At 39.8% G+C, this 24,221-nt stretch overlaps 1 protein-coding gene across 2 annotated transcripts in view; it reads right to left on the minus strand.

The window, feature by feature from the left end:
- NPSR1 (neuropeptide S receptor 1) overlaps positions 1-24,221 on the minus strand; it is a 204,410-nt gene that overhangs the window by 146,517 nt on the left and 33,672 nt on the right. For both annotated transcript variants that reach the window (XM_075557552.1, XM_075557551.1), the window contains exon 2: positions 21,775-21,907. In XM_075557552.1, the coding sequence (XP_075413667.1) occupies positions 21,775-21,907 (133 nt within the window). The remainder of the gene's footprint in view (positions 1-21,774; positions 21,908-24,221) is intronic.

The raw sequence follows: 24,221 nt of genomic DNA on the forward strand, positions 1-24,221 counted from the left end.
AGCACTGCCCTTGATTGTCAGTGGTTCACAGTACAGTGAGAGAAAAGAATATAAGCAAGCAGTTATAACACAAGGCAAATTGTGAAAACTAAAATCCCATACAGAATTGCAAATCAATTATACTTGGAAACTAGAAGTAATGTAAACATGAATTATTAATAGTTCTACCCACAGAGATTCAGACTGAACCGATCAGGGTAGGGCCCAGGCCCTTGTTGATTCTAATGTGCAGTCAAGGTTGAGATGTGTTGCTGTACGTGTCTGGTCCACTTTCAAGGTTGCTGTAGGCAATGGAAAGAACCCTGCATGCAGATCAGAAGACTGGGCCCACATCGCCGCTCTCTCACAGCAAGACAGTGCAACCAAAGCTCACATCTGTTGAGCAGGTGATGCCATAGGCGGCTCACAATCATCTTCTTAGGGTTTCTCAACTCAGGCTGCAAACTGGAATCATCTGGGCAATTTTGGGGAAAAAAAAGGAAAGCTTCCACTTGGCTCTACATCAAATAATTCTGAATCTTTTATGTAGAGCCTGAAAATGACTACTTTTTAATTACTTTTACAGTTGGTTCTTATTTGAGTCAGAACTGATTTGTTGGTGGTGAGAATATTTTTTAAAGATAATTTTATTGGGGGCTCTTACAGCTCTTTTAACAATCCATACATCAATTGTATCAAACACATTTGTATATATGGTGCCATCATCATTTTCTAAACATTTACTGTCTATTTGAGCCCTTGGTATCAGCTCCTCTTTTTTATCCCCTTCCCCTATCCTCCCACCCTCATGACCCCAAATGATAAACGATTGTTATTTTCATGTCTTACACCGACCATTATCTCCCATTCACCCATGTTTCTGTTGCTCATCCCCCTCAGGGGCAGGGGGTGGGGAAAATGCATCGATCATTGCGATGGTGGGGAGGATTTTTGTTGTTGATCGAGTCTAAGTTTCGAAAAGGTTCTTCTAATGCATGGTTCATGCCACAGTCTTTATTTACCGTCATCTCATATGAATGTGAAAATTTGATGGAGAAAAAGAAAGATAGAAACAGAAATGACATGTTCACATTGTGCAGTTGGAGCAGAATATTGACTACACCGTGGACTGTCAAAAAAGACCTTTGGATGTGTTGTCAGAAAGACCAAGAACCTGAAAAGAATATCCTGGTTGTTGAAACACAGGCACACCTTGACATTTTGAGGGGTTCAGTTCCAGTCCACCGAAATAAAGCAAATCACAGTATTTTTGTTTTCCAGTGCATATAAAAGCTATGCTTACTAAGGAGCCCTGGGGCTATACTGGGGTACATGCTGGGGTACTAATTGCAAGGTCAGCGGTTCGAAACTACCAGCCACTCCAAGGGAGAAAGACAAGGCTGGCTTTCTACTCCTGTAAGATTTATAGTCTTGGAAATCCACAGGGGCATTTCTACCTTGTCTTATAGGGATGCTATGAGTCAGAATTAATTTGACAGCAGTAAGTTTGGAGGGTTTTTTGTTGTTGCTGCTGCTGCTAATTTATGAGTGAGCAACAGCACTGTGGAAAAGTTAGAACTATTGTGAGAACTCCCACAATGTGGCGCAGAGACATGCAGTGGGTGCGCGCTGTTGGGAAGATGGAGCTGAAAGACTCGGTCGATGCGTGGCTGCCATAATCTTCCATTTGTAAATCTGTAATATCCACAAGGTGCAAGAAAACAAGGTGTACCCCTAGAGGGTCTGCCAAAATGACGGACAACTCTGCCACAGAGCCGTGCCAAGGCACTCACAGAGATCCATGATCAGGATGATGGCACAGGACCCAGCAACGTTGGGCGCTATGGGTGGGAGCCAGTTCAATGATCAGTAGTAACCCCAACAAATGCTAATATTTGCGAACCTACTCTTTAACGGAAGCCTCAAGTGTCACTGGCCCGGATGTTACAATGGCCTCCTGGTCTTCTTTGGAAATCTACTCATCTTCTTAAAAGCCCTAGTGGGGTGTCAGAGTTCAGCGGTCAGCTGCTGGCTGAAGGGGTAGCAGGTGGACCTCACTCACCAAGGGGCTCCCTGACTTAGCAACAGCAACCATCTTTCAGGATCTCTTCCAGGAAGGTCTTTCTGAGTTCTCAAACCTGAACATGATCTCACCTCATTGGTTTTCATAGATGTATACCCTTAAGGCATGTTCTCTCTGCACAGGTCATTTCTACTTATAACTTTTCATCATTTTCCCTGCTATATGGAAGTCTCTCCATGAAAGACAACTGATTACTAACTTCTCTCTTCCCTGCAGTGAATAGCAGAGTGCCCTGCATGTGCTCTATACCAACAAAATATTTCCCCAGACTAAAAGGGCTTTTCAGTTATTCAATATCAGGCCAAATATAGACATCTGACCTTGCATTATTGCCTAAGGGGATTCTTTGAGCATTTTTGATTATTCAGGCCAAATATAGACATCTGACCTTGCATTATTGCCTAAGGGGATTCTTTGAGCATTTTTGATTATTCATCCCTTAGAAAGTCTAGTGCAGGAAGTAGAAAGGGCAGTTTAGTCACAAATAGTAGAAATACGTACTTCATCAACTGTGGACTCCACTCTTAGCACCCTTTATTGCATCTCCCTTCTTCCCAGGAATGCCATTATATTTGATACAGAGAATGAGAGGCTGGAGAGAGATTAGGGTGAAGGAAAGCTATCCCTAGAAGTTAAAATATCAGAAAGCCCAAGAAGAAATTCTCCTGAAAGGACAGTACCTAGGAAGGTGGAAGGTGTCTCTGGGAAGGCTGTATACTTGTCTCTGAATGGCCTACAAGGTAACGAAGGTGAATATTTTAGAATCTATGAAACTGGGACCCTAATGTACTTACTACTCTATATTATAAGCACCACCCCAGCCCCATTAAATGTTCAGATTTTTCCCCTTGATGTCCATTTGAGAGACTGCAGCAGCCATTGGAGAGTTACCTCATGTTCAAAGACTCAGAGAAGAAAAATTAGCTGGTCTTGGATGCCCCTTAAACCTTCCTTGACTACTGTGAGCATTTGATTGGTGTTTATAATTTCCACTAAACTTATGCTCCATACGGGAGAAACTCTACCACAGTTGCTCATGATACAATCACTCGCATGCAGTACATGCATGGCACAGTAAATATGCTCTGTGAGTTTGATTTATTGAACAAATATGTAATCAGCGTGAGGGGCAATGACATATCCCTGATAAAGGACGGAATACCATTCTCGTCACCTGATCTCTCTTGGGCAAGGAGCCCTGGTGGTGCAGTGGTGCAGCCTGCTAGCTGAAAGTCAGTGATTCAATCTCTCTCCAGCAGAGGCAGATGAGGCAGCCTGCTCCTGTGGTGATCTAAACCCTGAGAAACTCGATTCTGTCCTGCAGCGTCACTAAGAGTCAGACTGCATCTAACGTCAGTGAATATGGTTGGGTTTATCTCTTGGGCATTAGTACACACTTAATTTCATAGTGTCTTTCTTTTAACTCAATTCATATCCGGTGTTATCTCATTTGAATTATATATGTATGTATATTATATATGTGTATTGTATTCTATCATAAGCTTACATATATAATAAATAATAAACATGTATTATATGTGGTATTCAACAGGGTTTCCACAAGTTGGTGCAAAAATAGAATTTAAAGAGAATAATTTTTCTCCATGAGTGGTCTGAAGCCCCTCTTACATTATATATCTTTAGACACACCCACAGAGGATTTCACATTACTGATTAAGGCGCAATGAAGGCACTTTTTCAGTGGGTCTAAAAGAGTCTGTCTTCGTCAATGACGGATAAGTGTAATTAGCTAAGTTATTAAGAGGGAGCCTTCTTTATGCCACTGTCAGTTCCCTGGGTGGGGCCTCATGAAGACTCACCAAGATTTCAGATGCAAAGACTCTACTGAAGCGAGGTTCCTCTCCTGCTCTCTTCAAGCACAACCTTGTCAGGTCTCTTCCAGAAAGTTCCATGTCCCTTTCCATACCTTGTCTTCTCTGTACCAAGCCCTGTCTCTCTCTGAAAATAATAGGCCCAACTCTTCACTACCCAGTTGCTTGGTTCACTAATTGATTGACAACGGAAGATAAAATATGTCATGCCCTTTACCCGTCCCTCGCATTTTAGGGAAAGCAGACTATCGAAAAGTGAGCTACGTGAACTCAGCCCTAGTTCACCAGTGTAACTGCATATGTTGCCGTCCACACTGATTAACACACATATGAGGCCTTAACGCAAGTTGGTCTTGTGAGGATTATGTAGAGGTCTACTTTCCCACTCTGCCAAGAGAACTAGACATTACAGTCTGTCTCCATGTTTGTAGAGAAATTTCTCTGTGGCTTATTAGCAGGGCCCACCTGTCTGCTGGTTGTCCTATAGTTTGTAGACTGCAGGCTTCAGTACTGCTGGAAGCTACGAGGCCAGTACTTAAAGTATACGCAGGGCTGCAAGTTTCAGCCGAGCTTCCAGACCAGAAGGTGATTTCTTCTGAAAATTGGCCAAGTGAGAATTTTACGGATCACAACCAAATCTTGTCTGATGTGGTGCTGGAAGGTGAGTCCCCTGTGTTGGAGGGCTCTCAAATGACACAAGGGCCACAGCAGGAAACTCAACATACAAACAACTGCCAAGGTGATGGAGGACCCAGCTACATTTTGTTTGGTTGGACGTGAGGTTGCCCTGAGTTTGAACCAATCAGGGTCAGGTAGCTATCATGGCCATGTCCTATAACCAGGTTGAGGGGCAAGACAGGGCATCAGGCTCCTTCTGCCTTCTACCATGTCAGATATAAGGTCTTAAATCATTGTTGAATTGCTATGGAAAACCAAGTCCAAGATCTATTGTGCTCTTAGAGAAAACCAGATGGCTTGGGACCGCCTAAAGGCTGTCATTTTAAATGGTCAAATTCCTAAATTCTAAAAGACTCTTCCTTTTAGAGATGAGACTAGTGAGGTGTAATAGGGTAAGGGCCATTTCCAAGTCACACAGTGTACTAACGGTGGAACAAAGTCAGGGAACAATAATAATAATAAAGTCAATTTCTTTTTTTCTTTCTAAATAATTCATTTTATTGGGGGCTCATACAACTCTTATCACAATCCATCCATCCATCCATCCATCCATCCATCCATCCATCCATCCATCCATCCATCCATTGTGTCAAGTACATTTGAACATGTGTTGCCATCATTTTCAAAACATTTTCTTTCTACTGGAGCCCTTGGTATCAGCTCTTAATTTTCCCCCCTCCCTCTCTTATCAACCCTTGATAGTTTATATATTATGGCTACTCTCAATATTGGTCCCAAGGGATTTATCTGTCCTGATTTCCTGTGTTTTGAGCTCTTATCTGAACTCATGTACATGCTCTGGTCTATCCAGATTTGTAAGGTAGAATTGGGGTTATGATAGTGGGAAGTGGGAGGGGAAGGAAGCATTAAAGAACTAGAGGAAAGCTGTATGTTTCATCAGTGCTATACTGCACCCTGGCTGGCTCGTCTCCCCCCTGTGACCCTTCTGTGAGGGGATTGCCTACGAATTGGCTTTGAGTCCCCACTCTGCACTCCCCCAACCCCCACCGCCTTCACAATGACATGATTTTACATTCTGGGTCAAAAAAGCCAATTTCTAAAGAAAAAAAGGCTTTATTTGAAGTTCTTTCATTTCAGTTGAAGTGTTCTCATACTGATTTGACAGTATCTTTGATCTTTTCCTCTTCCAGATACATTGATTTTCTTTATGAACACAGACCATTTCTACTCTGAAAATGGAAAAGTGAAGATTGCATAACCACTGTAAAATAATATAGATAAAATCCATGAGCATTTATTCAGATTTTGGTCAATTTAGAAACTTTTGGTCAATTGTAGTCTTTTATAGAAAGATCTGTAATGATGAGGTAGAACAGAACACACAAAAATCAGAATGAAAACCAATTTACACTCATCCTACCAAAAAACCAAATTCAGAACACCTATTTAAATTTTAGACATGGTCACCTTCGTATTTTTAAAAGACAATTTAGGGATACTTTGACATGATGAAATAAAAGTTGAGAGATGAGATGAAGGCAGTTAATAAAAAGAGAGATTCTGAAATATAAAGGTATTAGGTAATACAAAGATAGAATATTTGAAACTGATAGATTAACTCTCAAAATACTTTGGAAACAGTAAAAATAGAATTAACATCAGTAATAATGAAATAAAAATTGAATCAATTACAAGGACATATGAAATAATTCTTTCAAATATAGAATAGGAACACGATTTTTTAATAGTGAGAGAAGATACCATAATTATTAGCATATCGATAGTTTTTGTTTCTGAAGTTAAGATCAGCAGACATGGAAGACAATGTTCAAAGAAATAACACACACAAAATTGAGCCCTGGACTCATTTTTATCGGTGTATCAAAGAGGCTACCTGACACCAAGCAGAACAAGTAACGAAGTAATGAATTCAACAAGTAACCACCTGAAAGTATGGATTCTCTAAAGAAAGAAAGAATAAAAGACAAAAATCTGATGACATAGGAAGAAATTTGAGAGACTTTTTTCTTTAAACAATTGAATGCCAGTATTCAAAATGGAGGAACATCTTTCGAGACTTATTGCAACTCAATATTTTTATTCCTATTGTACTTATTGTGAAAACCTGAGAAATGCCAGGGCATTAAGAATTCTACAGGGTCATAATGAGTCAGATGATTTGACGGCATTGAGCTGATGATCTAGGTTCCCACTCTGAGAGAGAGAAAAAATACCATTCACACTATATCAGAAAATCCAACAATGGGGAGAGCCAACTTTGAAATTTCTAAACACAGAAACACACATGTAATTATAAAGCAGAAGTCATACACTTTATAAGATGAGATATTATTTTAAATGTTTTGGTTAGTGCTGGACAAATAATGATGGAGCCCTGGTGGTATAGTGGTTCGGCACTGGGCTGAAGGTCAAAACTACCTGCTGGTCTGTGTGGGAGAGTGCTGAGGCTTTCTACTTTCAGAAAGAGCTCCAGTCTTGGAAACCCACGGAAGCAGTTCTGCTTTGTTCTATTGAGCTTGTGAGTTCGAATCTACTGGATGGCCATGAATTTTGGGAAAGGATAAGGTTTTCTTCCCCCATAAACAGTTACGACCTCAGAAACCTACAAAGGCAGTTCTGGACCGTCCTACAGGGCCTTCATGAGTAAGAATGGACTTGATGGCAGTTTTTTTAAAATTAGAAATGAAAAAAAAAGACCTGGATATCAGTATTATATGCGTATAAGTAAATTTTAAAGCAGAGCTAGTAAATGAAACCAAAAGAATTGTATGTATGTGCATGTATATGGTTTAGCACACAAATCTACATGAAAGACATACTAGTCAATAACATCTAAACAAAATATCAAAAATTTGAAATGTGTAAAGCAAATATTGGTAAAAATATTAGGAGAAAATGAGAGGAAGTGCAAAACTCTTTAGCTTATAAAGCAGGCAAGAGAATATATGACAATAGAGCAAAATTGAAGGCTATAATTAATAAGTGAAAGTTTAACAAGTTAATTATAAAGAATAAGCCATCAAGTACTATTTTGATCGTTTCTATTTTCAAAATAATAATTACATATTTCACCTGAAAGTACACTTTTAATACCTATCAATTCTGAATTGCAAAATAATAGGGAAAATAAAATTGCCCAGACATTAAATTAAACACATAAACAGCAAAAAAAGGACTATGATTCTTGTGTAAAAGAGACAATAAAAATCTCAGAGCAAAAACGTTAGACAACAAAAAACTAGCATTATTTCATATAAAAATTTATGAGCGCAGAAAAAAACCCCACAGTTTTAAATGCCTTAGTATTCATGAGATGAATTCAAATAAGCAGAACATGTAAATCACAAATCTTAGGATGAAAAAGGAAGCACATCCAGGGACGTGCAGTCACCTCTGGGATACTTGGACACCCCTAGCCTCGCCCCCTTGGCCCAAGCTTTCTGATGTATCAGTCTTTCAGTGTGTAGGTAATTTGTAGGGGGCTGTGAGGGTGGAGAACTCTTGGATTCCTTATTAAGTTGCTCTCTATAAAGTGCTTGAGGCAAAGCTAATTTCCTTTCCCACTAGGAGAATTGAAGCCTACAGAGAAGAAGGAAATTATTTGACTTTGTGCCAAAAAAATGTTTTTTAATCTTTCTTTCCTTTGTTGAACACTCAATGGGAGTTACACTCATTCGATCCTCTTCTTTTTATTGCATTTGAATAAAACCCAAGCCAGACTTGAAGATGATAAATGGCTAATAAATCTTAATTGGCACTTTAGCTCATAATATATAAACAGTCATTAACTTCATCCAGAAAATGATGAGAATGCAAGGCCTAACTTGCCGAATGTTTCAAATTAGCAGTTTCCAGTTCGTCCGTTTTCTTTGAAGACCAACCCTAGTACCAAGATTCCTAAAAGAATCTAGAGTAAAAGAGACATTCCCTCCCCGCCTTTTTTTTTCTAAAGAGCTAAGAATCAGAGAGAAAGCCGAAAGGGATTCGAACATGGAGGAAAACTTTGAAATACTTTCTCAAATCAAATGCTCTTACAACGAACATGTTCTCTCTGCCCATGAATGCTGCTGCAAGCACTGTTGAGGACATCAAAGCACAATTCAGTGGGGTTTCCTCTCTGTTTCACTGGCCAGGGTGGAAGAAAATACTTCTTGTTACAATAAGCAAAATGCCAGTGAGTTAATGGCTTCGCATCATTACTCATAGCCAAGGAGTTGATGTCAACTCATAGTGACCCTATAGGACAGGCTAGAACTGCCCTGTTGGTTTCTGAGAAGCGAGGAACAAAGAGAATCCATGCCCTCAATGGAGTGGTAATGATTCTATAACTACTCCTTTTGTTGACAGGGATCTTTAAAATAAGGCTCAGTGGATCTTTGCTGGTGACTTCTTGGCATTTGCTGTCATCGTTTAGAAATAGGTGACTTGGAATCAACTTGATGGTACTGAGAACAGGATATTGGCCAATTCAAAGCCACAAAACTACCTTTCTTTGATGAACAAATTAATTTTTCAACATTGTTCCTAATGAAATAAAAAAGAACAACGGTGAAGATTTCATAATTTAAAATTGTATTGCAGAGTTGCTGCTCCAAACCAAACTCATTGCCATCAAGTCAATTCCAACTCCTAGGAGCCCTGGTGGCATAGTGGGCTAGTCACAGAGTTGCTAAACAGAGTCAGTGAGTTGAATCCATCAACCGTTCTTCGGGAGAAAGAGGAGGCTGTCTATTCCCATGAAGATTTAAGGCTGCTGAAACACAAAGGGACAGTTCTACTCTGTCCTATAGGGTTTCTATGAGAATTGCTGATAATGTCCCTGAACTACGTAAAAAAGTGAGATGAAATACATAATGGGACAATCATTCAATGGGTCACTGCAGTGTGATGGAGTCTCTAAAGTGTGTTGTGCTATTGCACATAGTGTCGACTGTACCCAACAGCAACAGTGACAACCACCACCAGCACCCCACCCCAGGACCTGTTATGCTCAAGCTTGATCAATTCCATGTGTCCCAGCAAACTTGTGCGCTTCAGGTCTGGAGGTCCTAGTCTCAAAAGAAGGAACTCTCCCACCTGGAAACAGCACTGGTTTCACTGAGTTGTCAACTGAAAGGACCCCTGGCCACTTTGGGTTTCTCATGCCTTTGGATCAACAGGTCAGGACGGGTGTCACTGTACTGAGTGGTGTGATTGATCCTGATCACCAAGAAGAAATTGGACTGGCGCCACATAATGAAGGTAAAGAAGAATATGTCTGGAATCCAGGAGATCTCGTAGGTTGTCTCTTAATACCACCATGCCCCGTGATTAAAGTAAATGGTAAACTACAGCAACCCAATCCTGAGAGGACATCTAATGACCTGGACTCCTCAGCAATGAAGGTTTGGGTCACTCACCTGGCAAAGAAAAATGGCCAGCTGAAGTACTAGCAGGACAAGGACAAAGCTAATACAGAATGGGTAGTAGAAGAAGGTAGTTCTACCAATCAGTTACAACCACATGATCAATTGCAAAAGTGAGGTTTCTGATTGTCAGTTTATCTTCTTTATATGTGCTTACTGAATAGCTTTCTTTTGTTGATATATGATATATCAGATATTATTAGAGTGTTTTCATTTATATGTGTGATAGATGTTTGATGTTAGGTGTAAATGTGATTTCATTAATGTCTGGAAATTATGTATGGCTACATAATTGTTTACAAGTGCCAAGTTGGCAAGGGGTAGACTGTGATAGGTAGGTTTATTGTGCCAACCTGGCCAATAAGAATATGTGGATTGATAAGGTCGCAGTTTGATTGGAGGACAATATGTATATATGTATATATATATTCATAAGTGTCCTGGTTTTGTTTCTCTAGTGAACCCTGTCTAATATACCATGCATCTATCAATTACCCTGATATCAGGTCCTCAATTTTGTTATACCCAACTCAACCAACTTGCTGTTTTCATTGGAGTATTAACTGCTTATATGTTTGCAATTAAGTATGTTAGCCTATTTGTCCTACCTATTCTAATAGTTTTAACACGTTTTTCTCTCTTTCCTTGACTTTCAGATTAATTACATATAAAAAACCAAATTCACTGCCATAAAGTTGATGCCAACTCACAGCAACCCTCTATGTCAGCAGTTCTCAATCTGTGGGTCGTGACCCCTTTGGGGGTTGAACGATCCTTTCACAGGGGTAACCTGATTCATAGCAGTAGCAAAATTACAGTTATGAAGTAGCAACAAAAATAATTTTATGGTTGGGGGGTTGCCCCAACATGAGGAAATGTATTAAAGGGTCGCAGCATTAGGAAGGTTGAGAACCACTGATATATAATATGGTAGAACTGCCCCTGAGAGTTTCCAAAACTTAACTCTTTACAGGAGTAGAAAGCCCCACATTTCATTTGTGGAGCTACTGGTGCTTTTGAACTGCTGACCTTGTAGTTAGCAGACCAATACATAACCATTATTTCACCAAAGCTCCTTAATTACATATAACTTTTATTAATAATTTGTATTATATATGTCAACTTGTTGCATCCCTATCCCTACCCACTCCACTCACAAATTAAGTAAACTCAAGATATCTAATCTATTTATTTGTAATATTCAAAATATTTAATGAAAAAGAATCCCTTTTAGCTGAAAACATGAGTGAATAATGATATTTCCAGTTTAAATTCCAGATTACAGAGATTTATTTAATCTCATAATTTTCATGTATTTTAATTCTCTATTTGCTTGATTATTTTCAAATCCTATTGATGTTCATACATTCTGTGTCTGATAATGCCCGTACTTAGACTCTTGATCAGAACTGTAGGGATAGGATCCCATTCCCGTAGAGGTAGGCCAATTAGACAATAGCAGTTTTATTTGATGCATTAGAAACAGGCCACTGCCCTTCTCTGAATATATTATATACATGGTTGAAAAACCCTTTACGTTTCTGCTGAACTCACAGCAATTGTGTCGACAATATTTTTAGCTATTTCAACACTCTCAGGGATTGCCTAAGTCACTCATAAGACCTCATGGGAATTTTGGGGGGAACACAAAGCTGAAATGAATGACAGAATATCACCCTCCAGTTGTTTGCCACTTTTTCTGTTTATGTCATAGGTTTTCTTACTGAAGTAATAAATGCAAGTGTTTCATTAAAAGTGTAATGAATCTTATGAAATGAATACATAAATATTACAAGATATTTCCATCTAATTGTTTATTTCTACAAACAGAATGAACATTACTACTGCTATTTAGAATGTGCTGTTGTGTAGATGAATGCTTAAAAATAGAAAAGCATGTAAATTTGTTATTTCCATAATTGGGCCACAGCACAGTGACCGCTCTGAGAGAGAACCTTGATTGCCAGTGCCATTTGAACGGGTTTGCCAAACTCAACAAAAATTGGGTATGGAATCTGGCAAACTGGTGAGAACCAGCAGAATGCCATGTCTGGACGGGTCCCTTCTGTTAAGATGTCCAAAGTACATCAGAGGAAGTCTCCCCGTCCTTGTGTCTAATCAGAGTTTGCGCTGCACATCCTCGAAGGCAGATTCGTTTTTTTGTTTGTGGATTTCCCACACTCTGGGACACATTCAATATTCTTGGCCAATATCGTAACTCAAAGGAATCCAAGATTCCTCGATTTCCCTGAGTAATTGTCCAACTTTTGCATGCATATCAGGCAATCCATAGCTTGGATCAAGTGTATCTTAGTCCTCCAAGTGACATCTTTACTTCGTAATACATTTAAAAGAGATCGTTTACAACCCATTTGCTCAGTGCTTCCGTTGCCGACTGCTGCTCCAACGTACATGGAATGTGGATCCATGTCGTGTGCCGTTCTTGCCGAGAGCTCAAGCTTCCCTTGATTTATTTTGATGTTGCTCATTAGTCCACTTGTGAGGATTTCTGTTTTCTTCACATTGAAGTATAATCTACATCGAAGGCTGCATTCTTTGATTTTTGTCAGTGCTTCAGAAAGCAAGTTTGTGTTTATCTGCACAACTGAACTCATAAGTTTGTATCTGCACACTAGATGATTGCTTCTAAGTCTTATGCTGTGTTCTTCTTCAATTAATTCAGTTTCTCAGCTTATTTTCTCAGCATACAAACTGACTAATTATGGAAACATATTACAACCCACACATACATCTTCTGGATTTTAAACCATTCAGTATCCCTCTGTGTTGTCTGAACAGCTGCCTCTGTCCATGTACGTATTCCACATGAAGACAATTAATTGTTCTGAAATTCCCCTCCTTCCCACTGTTGTCCATATTTGAACGATTCCCACAGTTTAATGCCTTTGCACAGTCAACTGAGCACAGATAAGCATCTTCCTAATATACTTGGTTTACAGTCAAGATGCCTCTGATACCCAGGATGAGATCCCTCATTCCATGTCCTCTTCTGAATCTGGCTGAAATGTCCTGTCAATGTACTGTTGCAACTATTTTTGAATTATTTTCAACCAAATTTTAATTGAATACAATATTAATGATATTGTTTGATATTTTCATAGTCTTTTGGGTCACCTTTCTTTAGAATAGGCACAAATAGGAAATTCTTCCAGTCAGTTGGCCAGGTGGCTTGTCTTTGCATTTTCCCCCATTGACAAGTGAATCTCTCTAGTGCTGTGTTGTTTTTATTTGTTTGTTTGCTTGTTGAAATATTTCAATTGGCATTCTATCAATTTCTGGAGACTTTCTCCCCTCCCCGCAATAATTTCAGTGAAGCTTGGACTTCTTTCTTCGATACCCTTAGTTTTTGGCTCTATGTTACCTTCTTAAGTGGTTGAATACTGAACAATTCTTTTTGATTTGGCGACTGAGTGCTTTCCATCCTTTTTTGATGCTTCCTGCAATGTTCAATATTTTGCTCAGAATATTTCACTATTGCAACTCAGGGCTTGAATTTTTTAGGTTAGTTTTTTTCAGCTTACAATATGCAAATGTGTTCTTCCCTTTAGCGTCCTAACTCCTGGCATGTCATTATAACATTTTACTTGATATTCTCTAACCACTTTTCAAAATCTTCTGTTCTGCTATTTTACTGCATCATTTCCCCCCTTTAGCTTTATTTACATTCTATGGAATATTTCAGGGCCTCTTTCTCCATCTATTTTGGTCTTTCCCCCCCCTTTCCTCTTTTTTCAATGAGCTTTTGCTTCCTTTATGTGTGATGTCCTTGATGTTATGCCACAATGGGTCTGGTCTTCAGTCGTCCACATTGAAGGCAACAAATCTGTTCTTGAGACATGGTGTCTAAATTCAGGTGGGACATACGCAAGGCTTTAATTTGGATTTGTTGATTGGATTTGCTTTGATATTCTTCAGCTTCAGCTGTAACTTGTATATGAACAATTACTTTGTGAATAAAATGGTTGTGAATATAATTATATGATACTCAATTTTAGGATATTTAACTTTATATGGCATAATCTACTCTTGTTTCTCCATTCAGTAAAGTCTTTTTAAACACAAAAAAGTTTCATTTCTCTGGCTGATTTTAGAGACAATTGTGGTGGTTAAATTATCAGGTGTAAATTTGAGGATTAAGAGTGTAGGGGTGGAGTCTAGCCTGTCAATGGGAATATAGGCAATGAAGCTTCTGTGTGGACACGGTCTTCTCCTGAAGATTCTAGGAACTCTGGTCTTCCTCCTTGGAGGTGGAGATGCTCTCTCTCTCTCTGCTCACTCCCTGTGAGCCTGATTCCCAGTGGAGAAGACACATGGAGAGAGGCTAATGGAGCAAGAGCTTAGCCACATGGAGACCCCTGCCAGTGCTGAGATGCTTACAATGCCACTGGATCCACAAGAACTTCCACTCACTGGACTGTGTTCTTCCTGCAGTCCACATCATTGTATGTGTTGTGAGAGTCTGAAGAGGAATTTATAGATTGGTATCGACTTATGGGCTAATATTGAACTTAATGATTTGATCTGGGCTGGGCTAGGATGATTTCTCAATATTCAATTGCTCTTGTGTATAAACCTCTTTCTCTTTTAAAGATCATTTTAGATCACTTGTTGCTCCCTTGTCCCAGTGTTGGTCAACCCCACCTCCTTTCCGCCATCTCCCCCTCTCCCATGTCTCCCCGGAACCATCAGCCCCATTGTTTTCTCCTCCAGACTGTTCATCCAGCCCATCTTATCTAGATAGATCTGCAGAGATAATGATATGCACCAAAAAACAAGGCATAGCAAGACAAATCAACAAAAGAGAACACAGCAATGGCAACAAAAAAGAAAACCAATGATCCAGAAAAAAAATTAATTAATTTAAAAGAACAGAAAAAGAAAAAAAAAACTTTAAAAAGAAAGAAAAACCTGTAAATAGACCAAGGTCTGAGTTTTGACCTCTAGGTGTGTCCTCCAGTCAAGACCGATGGGGTGTCACATCCTTTGCACTCCCTTGGGAGCTCCCTGCTCTGCTCCCCCAGTTGCTCTGCCACACACCTTTAGTGTTTTCCTCGGTGTTGTGGGGTCAGACTGGGCCAATTGCGTCACTGAGTCTCCAGTGTTGTCCCTCGTAGGTCCTAGGTCAGTGAAGGGCATTTTGTCTCATAGTGGGATCAGCTATATGGTCCACGCTGTGCAAAATTAGTGGCAAGGAGGGTGTGAGAGGCCTGGTAGGGATTCAGCAAGGGCAATGTAACTGAGAGAAATGACTGAAACCCAAATTAAGGCTGAGTATGATAGTGGGACAAGAGGAAAGTTAAAGGAAATAGAGGAAAGAACTAGGAGACAAAGGGCATTTACAGAGATCTAAATATGGACACATACATATGTAAATATATTTATATAGGATGGTGGGGAAATAGATCTACGTGCATATACTTATAGGTTTGTACTAAGGCAGAAGATGGACATTGGATCTCCACTCAAGTACTTACTCAATGCAAGAACACTTTGTTCTATCAAACTGACATTCCATGATGCACACCTTCCCGACACGATTGCTGAAGACAAGTGTATGCATAAGCAAATGTGGTGAAGAAAGCTGATGGTGACCAGCTATCAAAAGATATAATGTATGGCATCTTAAAAGCTTGCAGGTAAACAAGCAGCCGTTTAGCTCAGAAGCAACAAAGCCCACATTGAAGAAGCACACCAGCCTTTGTGACCACATGGTGTTGAAGGGACCAGGTATTAGGCATCAAAGAACAAAAAATCATATCAGTGTGTGCCCACCTTCCTGATATGATCACTGAAGACAAATGTCTGCATAAGCAAATGGGATGAAGAAAGCTGATGGTGCCTGGCTAAAAAAAAGATAGAGTGTCTGGGATCTTAAAGGCTTGCAGGTAAACAAGCAGCCATCTAGCTCAGAAGAAACAAAGCCCACATGGAAGAAGCACAAAAGCCTGTGTGACCACGAGGTGTTGAAGATATCAGGTATCAGACATCAAAGAACAAAAAATCATATCATTGTAAAGGAGGGTGAGTGCAGAGTGGAGACCCAAAACCCATCTGTAGGCAACTGGATACCCCGTTACAGAAGGGTCGCAAGGAGGCGATGAGCCAGTCAGGGTGCAGGGTAGCAATGATGAAACACACAACTGTCCTCTAGTTCTTAAATGCTTCCTCCACACCCACTATCATGATCCCAATTCTACCTTACAAATCTGGCTAGGCCATAGGATGTACACTGGTATAGATAGGAACTGGAAACACAGGGAATCCAGGACAGATGATCTCTTCAGGACCAGTGGTGGGAGTGGCGATACTGAGAGGGTGGAGGGAAGGTGGGGTAGAAAGGGGGAACCTATTACAAGGATCTACATATAACCTCCTCTCTGGGGAGAGGGCAACAGAACAGTGGGTGAAGGAAGATGTCCGACTGTGTAAGATATGACAAATAATAATTTATAAATTATCAAGGGTTCATGAGGGAAGGGGGAGCTGCGAGGGAGGGGGGAAATGATGAACTGATATCAAGGGCTCAAGTAGAAAGAAAATGTTTTGAGAATGATGAAAAGTGTACAAATGTGCACGACAAAATGGATGAATGTATGGATTGTGATAAGAGTTGTACAAGCCCCCAATAAAGTGATTTAAAAAAAGATTATTTTATTGGGGGCTCTTACAACTCTTGTTACAATCCATACACCAATTATATCACATATATTAGTTCATAAATTGTCATTGTTCTTTTCTAGACATTTACTTTCTATTGAGCCCGTGGGATCACCTCCTCTATTTTTCCCTCCGCACCACCCCCAGCCCTCATGGCCCCTTGATAGATTATAAATTGTTATTGTTTTCATATCTCACACCGACCCCTGTCTCTCTTCCCCTGTTTTCTGTTGTTCTTCCCCCGGAGGGGTGTGTATGGTCCTGCTGAGATCCAGGCCACATTCTCTCCCCGCCGCGTGTCCCCATTATTGTCCTCTGTCTCCATACGCTCCAGTGAGGGGACACCATGTCTTGAGCTGTTGGTAATCCCACAGTCCTCTCTCTGCCTTAGCAGCTCCGTGCAGGGACCTCATCCTCTGGGCATGGTGTGCCAATATAGAGTCTAGGCCGACTGCCCCTTTTTCTTTTTCTTTCTTGGTTTACTTCCGTGTGGGCATGGTAAGTCGGTTCCTTTCCCTCACCTGGAGGTTTAGTGGTGTTCTCTGTGGCACATACTTCTAGGGTGCGGGTCAGATTGGCTCTGATTGGGGATGGCCTTGGAGCCAAATCTTTTCACGCAATCCTCCGCATGGTTACATGGTTACATGGTGGGTCTCTTTGCACACTCCAATTCTTGGCGACACAACCAATACTGTCCCCCTGGGTGGTTTTGTGCCCTGTTCCCCCCATGCCATCATCTCAGTTTCTTGCTCCCTTTTTCTCCCTCCTCCTTCCCCACTTTCCCCTTCTTCATGGTGGATTCACATGTACCTCCTTGGGTTTGGTCTGACCTCCACCCAACTACCTGTGCCTTGACCAATATATTGAGAGATACGTGTCTTTTTTTCTCTCTACCTACTGTGCTGATTATACTACGTCAGGGGACTCACGCTATACTTGTCCTTTTGTGATTAGCTGACCTCGCTTAGCATAATTTCCTCCAACTCTTCCCAAGAAATGACATGCTTCCTGTGATCATCCTTGCTTTTTAGTCCTGCATAGTACTCCTCTGAGTGTATGTGCCAGAGTTTACTAATCCACTCATCTGTTGATGGGAATTTAGGTTGTTTCCAACTCATTGCAATTGTGAATTGTGCTGCAAGAAACACTGGGGTGCAGACGACTGCTAGTGTATTTCATTTGATATCTCTTCTGGGTATATGCCAGTAGAGGGATAGCTAGGACACAAGGTTAATAGATTTCCATTTCCTTTAAATATCGCCAGCTCGTGTGCCTCAGTGGCTGCACATATCTACCTGACCACCAGCAGCGGAGGAGAGTTCCTGTTTTGTCACATCCCCGCCAACGTTCGTTGCTCTCTGATTTGGGCTAACCTCAAGGGTGTTAGATGGTATGTCATGGTTGTTTTAATTTGCATTTCTCTTATGGCTAGTTATTGGGATCACTTTATCATGTGCTTGTTGGCCATATGGGTCTCCTCCCTAGTGATTTTCTTTTCAGTTCTTTTGCCCACTTCCTCAGGGGGATTAATTGTTGTCCTCTTTTTGCAGGCCAGGCGGGTATTGTAGATTTTAGTACTATCTGCTGTGTCATTGCTAAAAATCCTCTTCTAGTCTGTGGATTGCTTTGTTGCCCTTTTGGTGAAGTCTTTCAACATGCACCGCTATTTTATTCTTATTAAATCCCATTTGCCGATTTCTAATTCACCTGTGTTTATACCCTTCTTTATTGCAGTGAGCCTAGGTATTTTCTGGGCCAATGATCTTAGTTTAGTCCTGATTCCTTTGTTGATGGTCCTGAGGGTTTGGGGCTTTATTACTAGATCTGTGATCCACCTTGAGTTTGTTCTTGTGTATTGGGTGAGGTAAACATCTTATTTAATTTTTCTACATGTGGACATCCATAGTTTCTAGCACCACTTGATGAGAGCATCCACCTCCCACTTGATGCTTTTGGAGCCCTTATCAAGGATCAGTTGTCTATATGCTGATGGTTTTACTTCTGGACTTTTTGTTCTTTTCCACTGGTCTGAATATCTGTCATCATGGCAGTACCATGCGGTTTTGACCACTGTGGCTGTGTAGTGGATGTTAAAGTCAGGTAAAGTGAGCCCTCTGACTTTGTCCTTCTTTTTCAGGAGTTCTCTGCTAATTCTGGACTTCTTCCCTTTCCATGTGAAATTGGTGGTCAGTTTTTGCAATTCTTTGAAGAAGGTTATTGGTATTTGAATCAGAATAGTGTTAAACTTATAAAGTGCTTTGGGTAAAATTGACATTTTTGCTATGTTGAATCTTCCAATCCATGAGCATGTTCTTCCATTTGTTGAGGTCACTTTTGGTTTCTTGTAGTGGGGTCTTGTAGTTTTCCTTGTTTAGGTGTTTAGTTTTTTGGTTAAATATATTCCTAGATATTTCAATTTATTCTTGGCTACTGTGAAGAGTACTGCCTTCTTCATCTCCTCTTCCATGGTACTGTCTGATGTATATAGCAAACCAATAGACTTCTGTTTGTTGATATTGTTTCCTGCCACTTTTCTATATTCCTCTATTGATGTTAGCACTCTGGTTGTGGAACTTTTGGGATCTTCAATGTGCAGGATCATGTCTAAACCTCTTTCTTATACACACGTGAGTATCTATGAATTTTATTCTCCAGTTTACGCAGACCAACAGAACAATAAAGGAAAAAAGGGAGATCCAGATGTGCATAGAATGAAAGAAAGACCAGTTGGAGAAGGTGGAGGTGAGAAGCAAGAATTAGTAATGATGGATTTGAATGTACAGTCAAGAAATTTTGAAGAAATCTTTGAGATTTTTCAACATGTGATTGGGATCACAGTCAAATTCATATGAATCCCATAGAACAGCTTCTCAGTTGATACCCGAGTGTTCATAACATATGAATACTCAATACACTGATCTGCGTTTTCATCCCATGCATGGAGGAAATGTGAATATCTTAGGAGATCTTGTGGCTCAGTGGTTAAGTGCATGGCTGTTAACTGAAAGGTCATAGGCTCGAGTCTGCCTGCTGCTTCTCTGTAGAAAGGTACGACAATTTGTTTGCATAAAGATTTACAGCCTTGAGCATGTGGTAGAGAGAGTTCTACTTTTTCCTACAGGATTGTTGTGGGTCAGAATTGACTCCCAATAGATTTGGCTTTTGGGGTGAACATCTTATATGAAAAGTCAACTGAATTCAGTCTTTTTAAAATTTCTTGTACCCTGACTAAACTTCCTTTTCTAGGAATTCTCCACTTGGAATGGTTATGAACTGTCTGCTTCAGCATTTCCAAAAGAATCAACAAATGAAAAGTAGACTGTCTAGAACATTCCTGTGAACTTATGACCAGTTTAACAGCAGCAGACTATGAATTAGAATGAACGCACAACTTTTTATTTGACAATAGATTGTGAAATCCAAATTTTAACTTACTTGAAATTATAAGCTGATACTCTCGCCACTTATAACTTTGTATATGCTAATAGAATACAGAGTTAAGTATCATGTTGGTTACAGCAATACAATTAAAAATGTAATGAAATAAGTTTTGTCACCCTTTTCCAGGGTGCTTACATTCCAGAATTTGGTGGATGATATTAGTTACCCTCTCTCCCTGCATCGCAAGAGTGAAGAACATAACTCTTCTTTAGAACAAAGATGGGAAGAGCTGGCTTGTATTGCAATTCACACCCTTTGATTCAGGTTCCTATCTACCATCTCTATTTTCCAATAATGCCTTTGTTTTTCAACTTAATTACCATACTCTTGCTTGGCCAAAGAGCCTGCTACACTTTGACAGAGAGAGAAGAGAATTCAGGTTGAAAATAAGGTAGCCGACTAGGACTTTAAGTTACAGTGTCTCTCTCTCTCTCTCACACACACACACACACACACACACACATGCATGTGCATGCACGCACACATGCACACATTGGACCAACACTAAATTCTAAGAAACATACTACTGCCTTTACTGTAACTGAGATGATAGCACAGTTGAAAACATCAGTCCCTTTCGGCGGTTATCTACTATTGTTGTTGTTTTGTATTTGATTTCTAACAATTCAAATTAAGCTAATGCAGCAGCCATCTTGCTCCCGGTGACCAGGACTCCAAGTCTGGCTTAGGTGGGATCCTCAGGGAATCCCATCTGCCATTTGAGCTGTCATATGGCATAGCTCTCCCCGTTTGGGTTCCCTTTTAAATGCGAGCTCTTCCAATTTAGACTCTACCTTTCCCTGTGAGGGTCTTTTTCTTTCACAGCTCATTTTCTTCCTTGAAAATAGCTCACCATCCCCAGCCAAGACATCTCATGCATAACCACAACGTGCCTGTCAGTAGAGGCTTACGTGTTGCTATATGCTGAACAGGTTTAAGTGAAGCTACAAGAGCAAGAGAGAGTAAGACGAAGGGCCTGGAGATCTGTTTTGAGAAATTGGTCATTGAAAGTCTTAAGGATCACAACAGTCTGTTCTGTAACCAACCCAATCTTGCAAATGACACAGGACAGGGCAGCAATATGTTCTATTGTGCTTGAATGGAAGGCTGACTGAACAGCCCATGCATGATCTACTGAAGTTCAATTGAAAAGTTCATCCCCAAATCCCACATTAGAGTCCTGGGTATTAGCTGCATTCCTGATAGTATTTTCAGAAGTAGTATTCTACATCACTAGTACATCAAAGACAATACCTACAGATTTAAATCTTCAAAGTACTCAAGACCTCACCTTTATTATTCAATAGAGAGCATTCTGGTCCATTCTTGGGGATGCCCTCCTTTAAGTTCCTAATCACCTTCTGGAGATCCGTAAATATCATATTATCACCTAGTCAGCCGGGGAGATTGCTGTGGGAAACACTGGGTATAGGAGAGTGATGTCCTAGAGAACCCAGTTACCTGGTAGTGTATTACCTATTTTCTTGGTTAGCGAGTTATTCTCATCATGGAAATTTTCTGGAGGAAAGATTCAAATGTGGGTCTTATATCCCTATAAAAATCCCTCCAGAATCCACTAATACATCGAAATATTGCTATCGCATTTGCACTAGAAAAAATAATTGAAAGTGAGGAGCCCTAGGGACTTGGCACACAGCTCCCCCCGCCCCCTTCTCCAAGCTGTATAGTTACTTACCTGTGATGGCCAGCTGTGTCACAAAGAATGTCATCCTGGACTTTCTCTTCCTTCTCCACGTGGAGAACAGCACGGTGGCATTTCCAACAATGGTGAAAACGAAGAGGACCCACAGAGTTACCAACTGTTCAGTCTGCAAGAGACAGAGCAACACAGAACAGTCACACCAGTGAGGACCAGGGTACTTTTCTGAAGGCATGTCTCAGACTCCGTTGTTGGACCTTCTCCTCCTTCCATATTCTCTGCCTGTCTAGTCCTGAGAGGCCAATAGTACAGTGGTATTTATTTCAACAGAACAATGAGTGGAAGCATGTAAGAAATCTATTTGGAAATAGATATAAAGAGATTTTTAAAACTACATCCTGCTAGACTGGGGGTACACACATTGGTACAGACTGTTGCCTTTGCCAAAACGCCCCCTATGTATTTCTTGTAATAGCCGTATTGGATAAACAAAACCTATCACTTGATTTTTCTAATAATCATTTCCAATTTCCCATCTATGTATGTATCTATCCATTATTTGTTTATTTTACTGTTAACACTTAAGCACTCATCCATAAACAGTTTTTCCTGTTTACCAACTTTTTAGGGATCATTTCACATAGTATATATTCTTTTTTCCTTAGCTCTGCAGGGTATGATTGGAAGGTTTAACCCATGTGGGCTTGCATGGAGTTGTACGTTTTCCCCCTTTCATTTTTATTCCTGAAAAGACTCTCTATCATCCAATCCACCGACGTCAGGAAACATCTGAGCAGTGTCCAGTGTAGAGCTATGACAGGCAGTGTAAGGTGTGCTTTTCTCTAGCACATATTTCCCGGCAGTTCAGATGTGGGGGAGGCCAGTCTTCAACTTGAGAATGCTAACATGCTCTCTTTATTGACTCTGCATAGAGTTTTTCTGCTTTCTTCATGAAGTTTCCTTGACAGTCTCTGTTCCTAGCTATTTTATATTTTTAATATTTCTATTTCACATGTGATCTCTTACTTACACCAGCATGTTTTCCTCCTGAGTTAATAATGGTGTATATGACAGTAACTCCTTTTGGTTGATGCACTTGGAAATCAGCCAAGTTACAATGGTTTCACTAATCCTCACTGATGTGTGATTAAGAACATAAGCACGTTGTCCATGGGATACAGAACATCATGTCACTGTGGTGGCCATTGTTGCTAGGTGTCCTCTGTTATCTCAGCCTCTATGTGCAACAGAATGGAAACACTGCTGACCCAGGACCATCCTCGCCTGCCGGGGCCCATGGTTGCAGTCACTGTGCCAGCGCATGTCATGAAGGGTTGTCCTTTGTCTGCCAAGTATGGAGGGGCCCCCCTCTACTTAGCAAGCATAATGGCCCTTTCCAGGAACGAGCCTTTGCTGAGACCATGTTCAAAGTACATCAGACAGTCTTTCCATCCTTGCTTCTGATGAGCATCCTGTGTACTTCCAGGATGATTGGTTTGATCTTGTGGAAGTCCATGGTACTTTCACTAGTCTTTACTGGTATCATCATACAAATAGCAACTGATAATTTTATGCCCTACTTTCAAATACTCATATGAATATATCTTATTCCTATTCTCCATTTTATTTCATTGGTTAGGAATTTCAGAATAATTATAAAGTTGTAATAATAATATGTGTTCTTACTTGTATAAATTCAATGTGGTTGTCTCTGGGATTTTATGTTATTATGATCTAGTAGCTAGAGCTCTATAAATACTAGTTTATATAATTGTTAATATGATAAAATTCTTCCAATTATCTTATGACAATTATGAATCATCTATTAGCATCATATGCTTTTATCCTATGTGTGATCTATTTTAGCATTTTTGTGTGTAGTGTTAAAATTAGTGTTTTTATTTAAGTTCAGCATATACCTATAAATTAAACATTTCAATATTATTATTCTATGATCTGTATTGTAATTTTAACATTTATCTTTGTTCCTAAGAATTCTTATTACTATATTTAATGTAATATTAATGAACTATGCTAATGGGCTTATCTTTGTTATAGAGTTAATTGTAGCATAAATTCTTTTGTAAAGATAATTATTTCCCTCTTTTTTATTTCACCCCAACCTTTATTTTTTAGTTATTTCTGTCTTAAATGACTTTTACTGCTATTAATTTTGCTATACACAATTTTATCCTGTTTGTATTTTTATCTTTACTTTTTTCCCTGTGTTTCCAAGCTTTGTGTTTCAGTTTCCTTTCAGTTTTCCTATAATTAACATACATCTTTGATTTTTTAATTTAAACTGAGATTCTACTTTTAATGATGGTGTCTGTTCTATTCTGTGATAACTGAAATATAAGAGCTTACATTTTCTTTTCTGTTTCTTTCAAAACGTTTATTTTCTTTGTAACTGATATTATGTTTTAATTTTCCACTCTAAGAATTGAAACTTATTCAGGGTGTTGCTTCACATGTACTAACTT

This window comes from Tenrec ecaudatus, chromosome 9, assembly GCF_050624435.1.
Source record: "Tenrec ecaudatus isolate mTenEca1 chromosome 9, mTenEca1.hap1, whole genome shotgun sequence".
Lineage (NCBI taxonomy): Eukaryota > Metazoa > Chordata > Mammalia > Afrosoricida > Tenrecidae > Tenrec > Tenrec ecaudatus.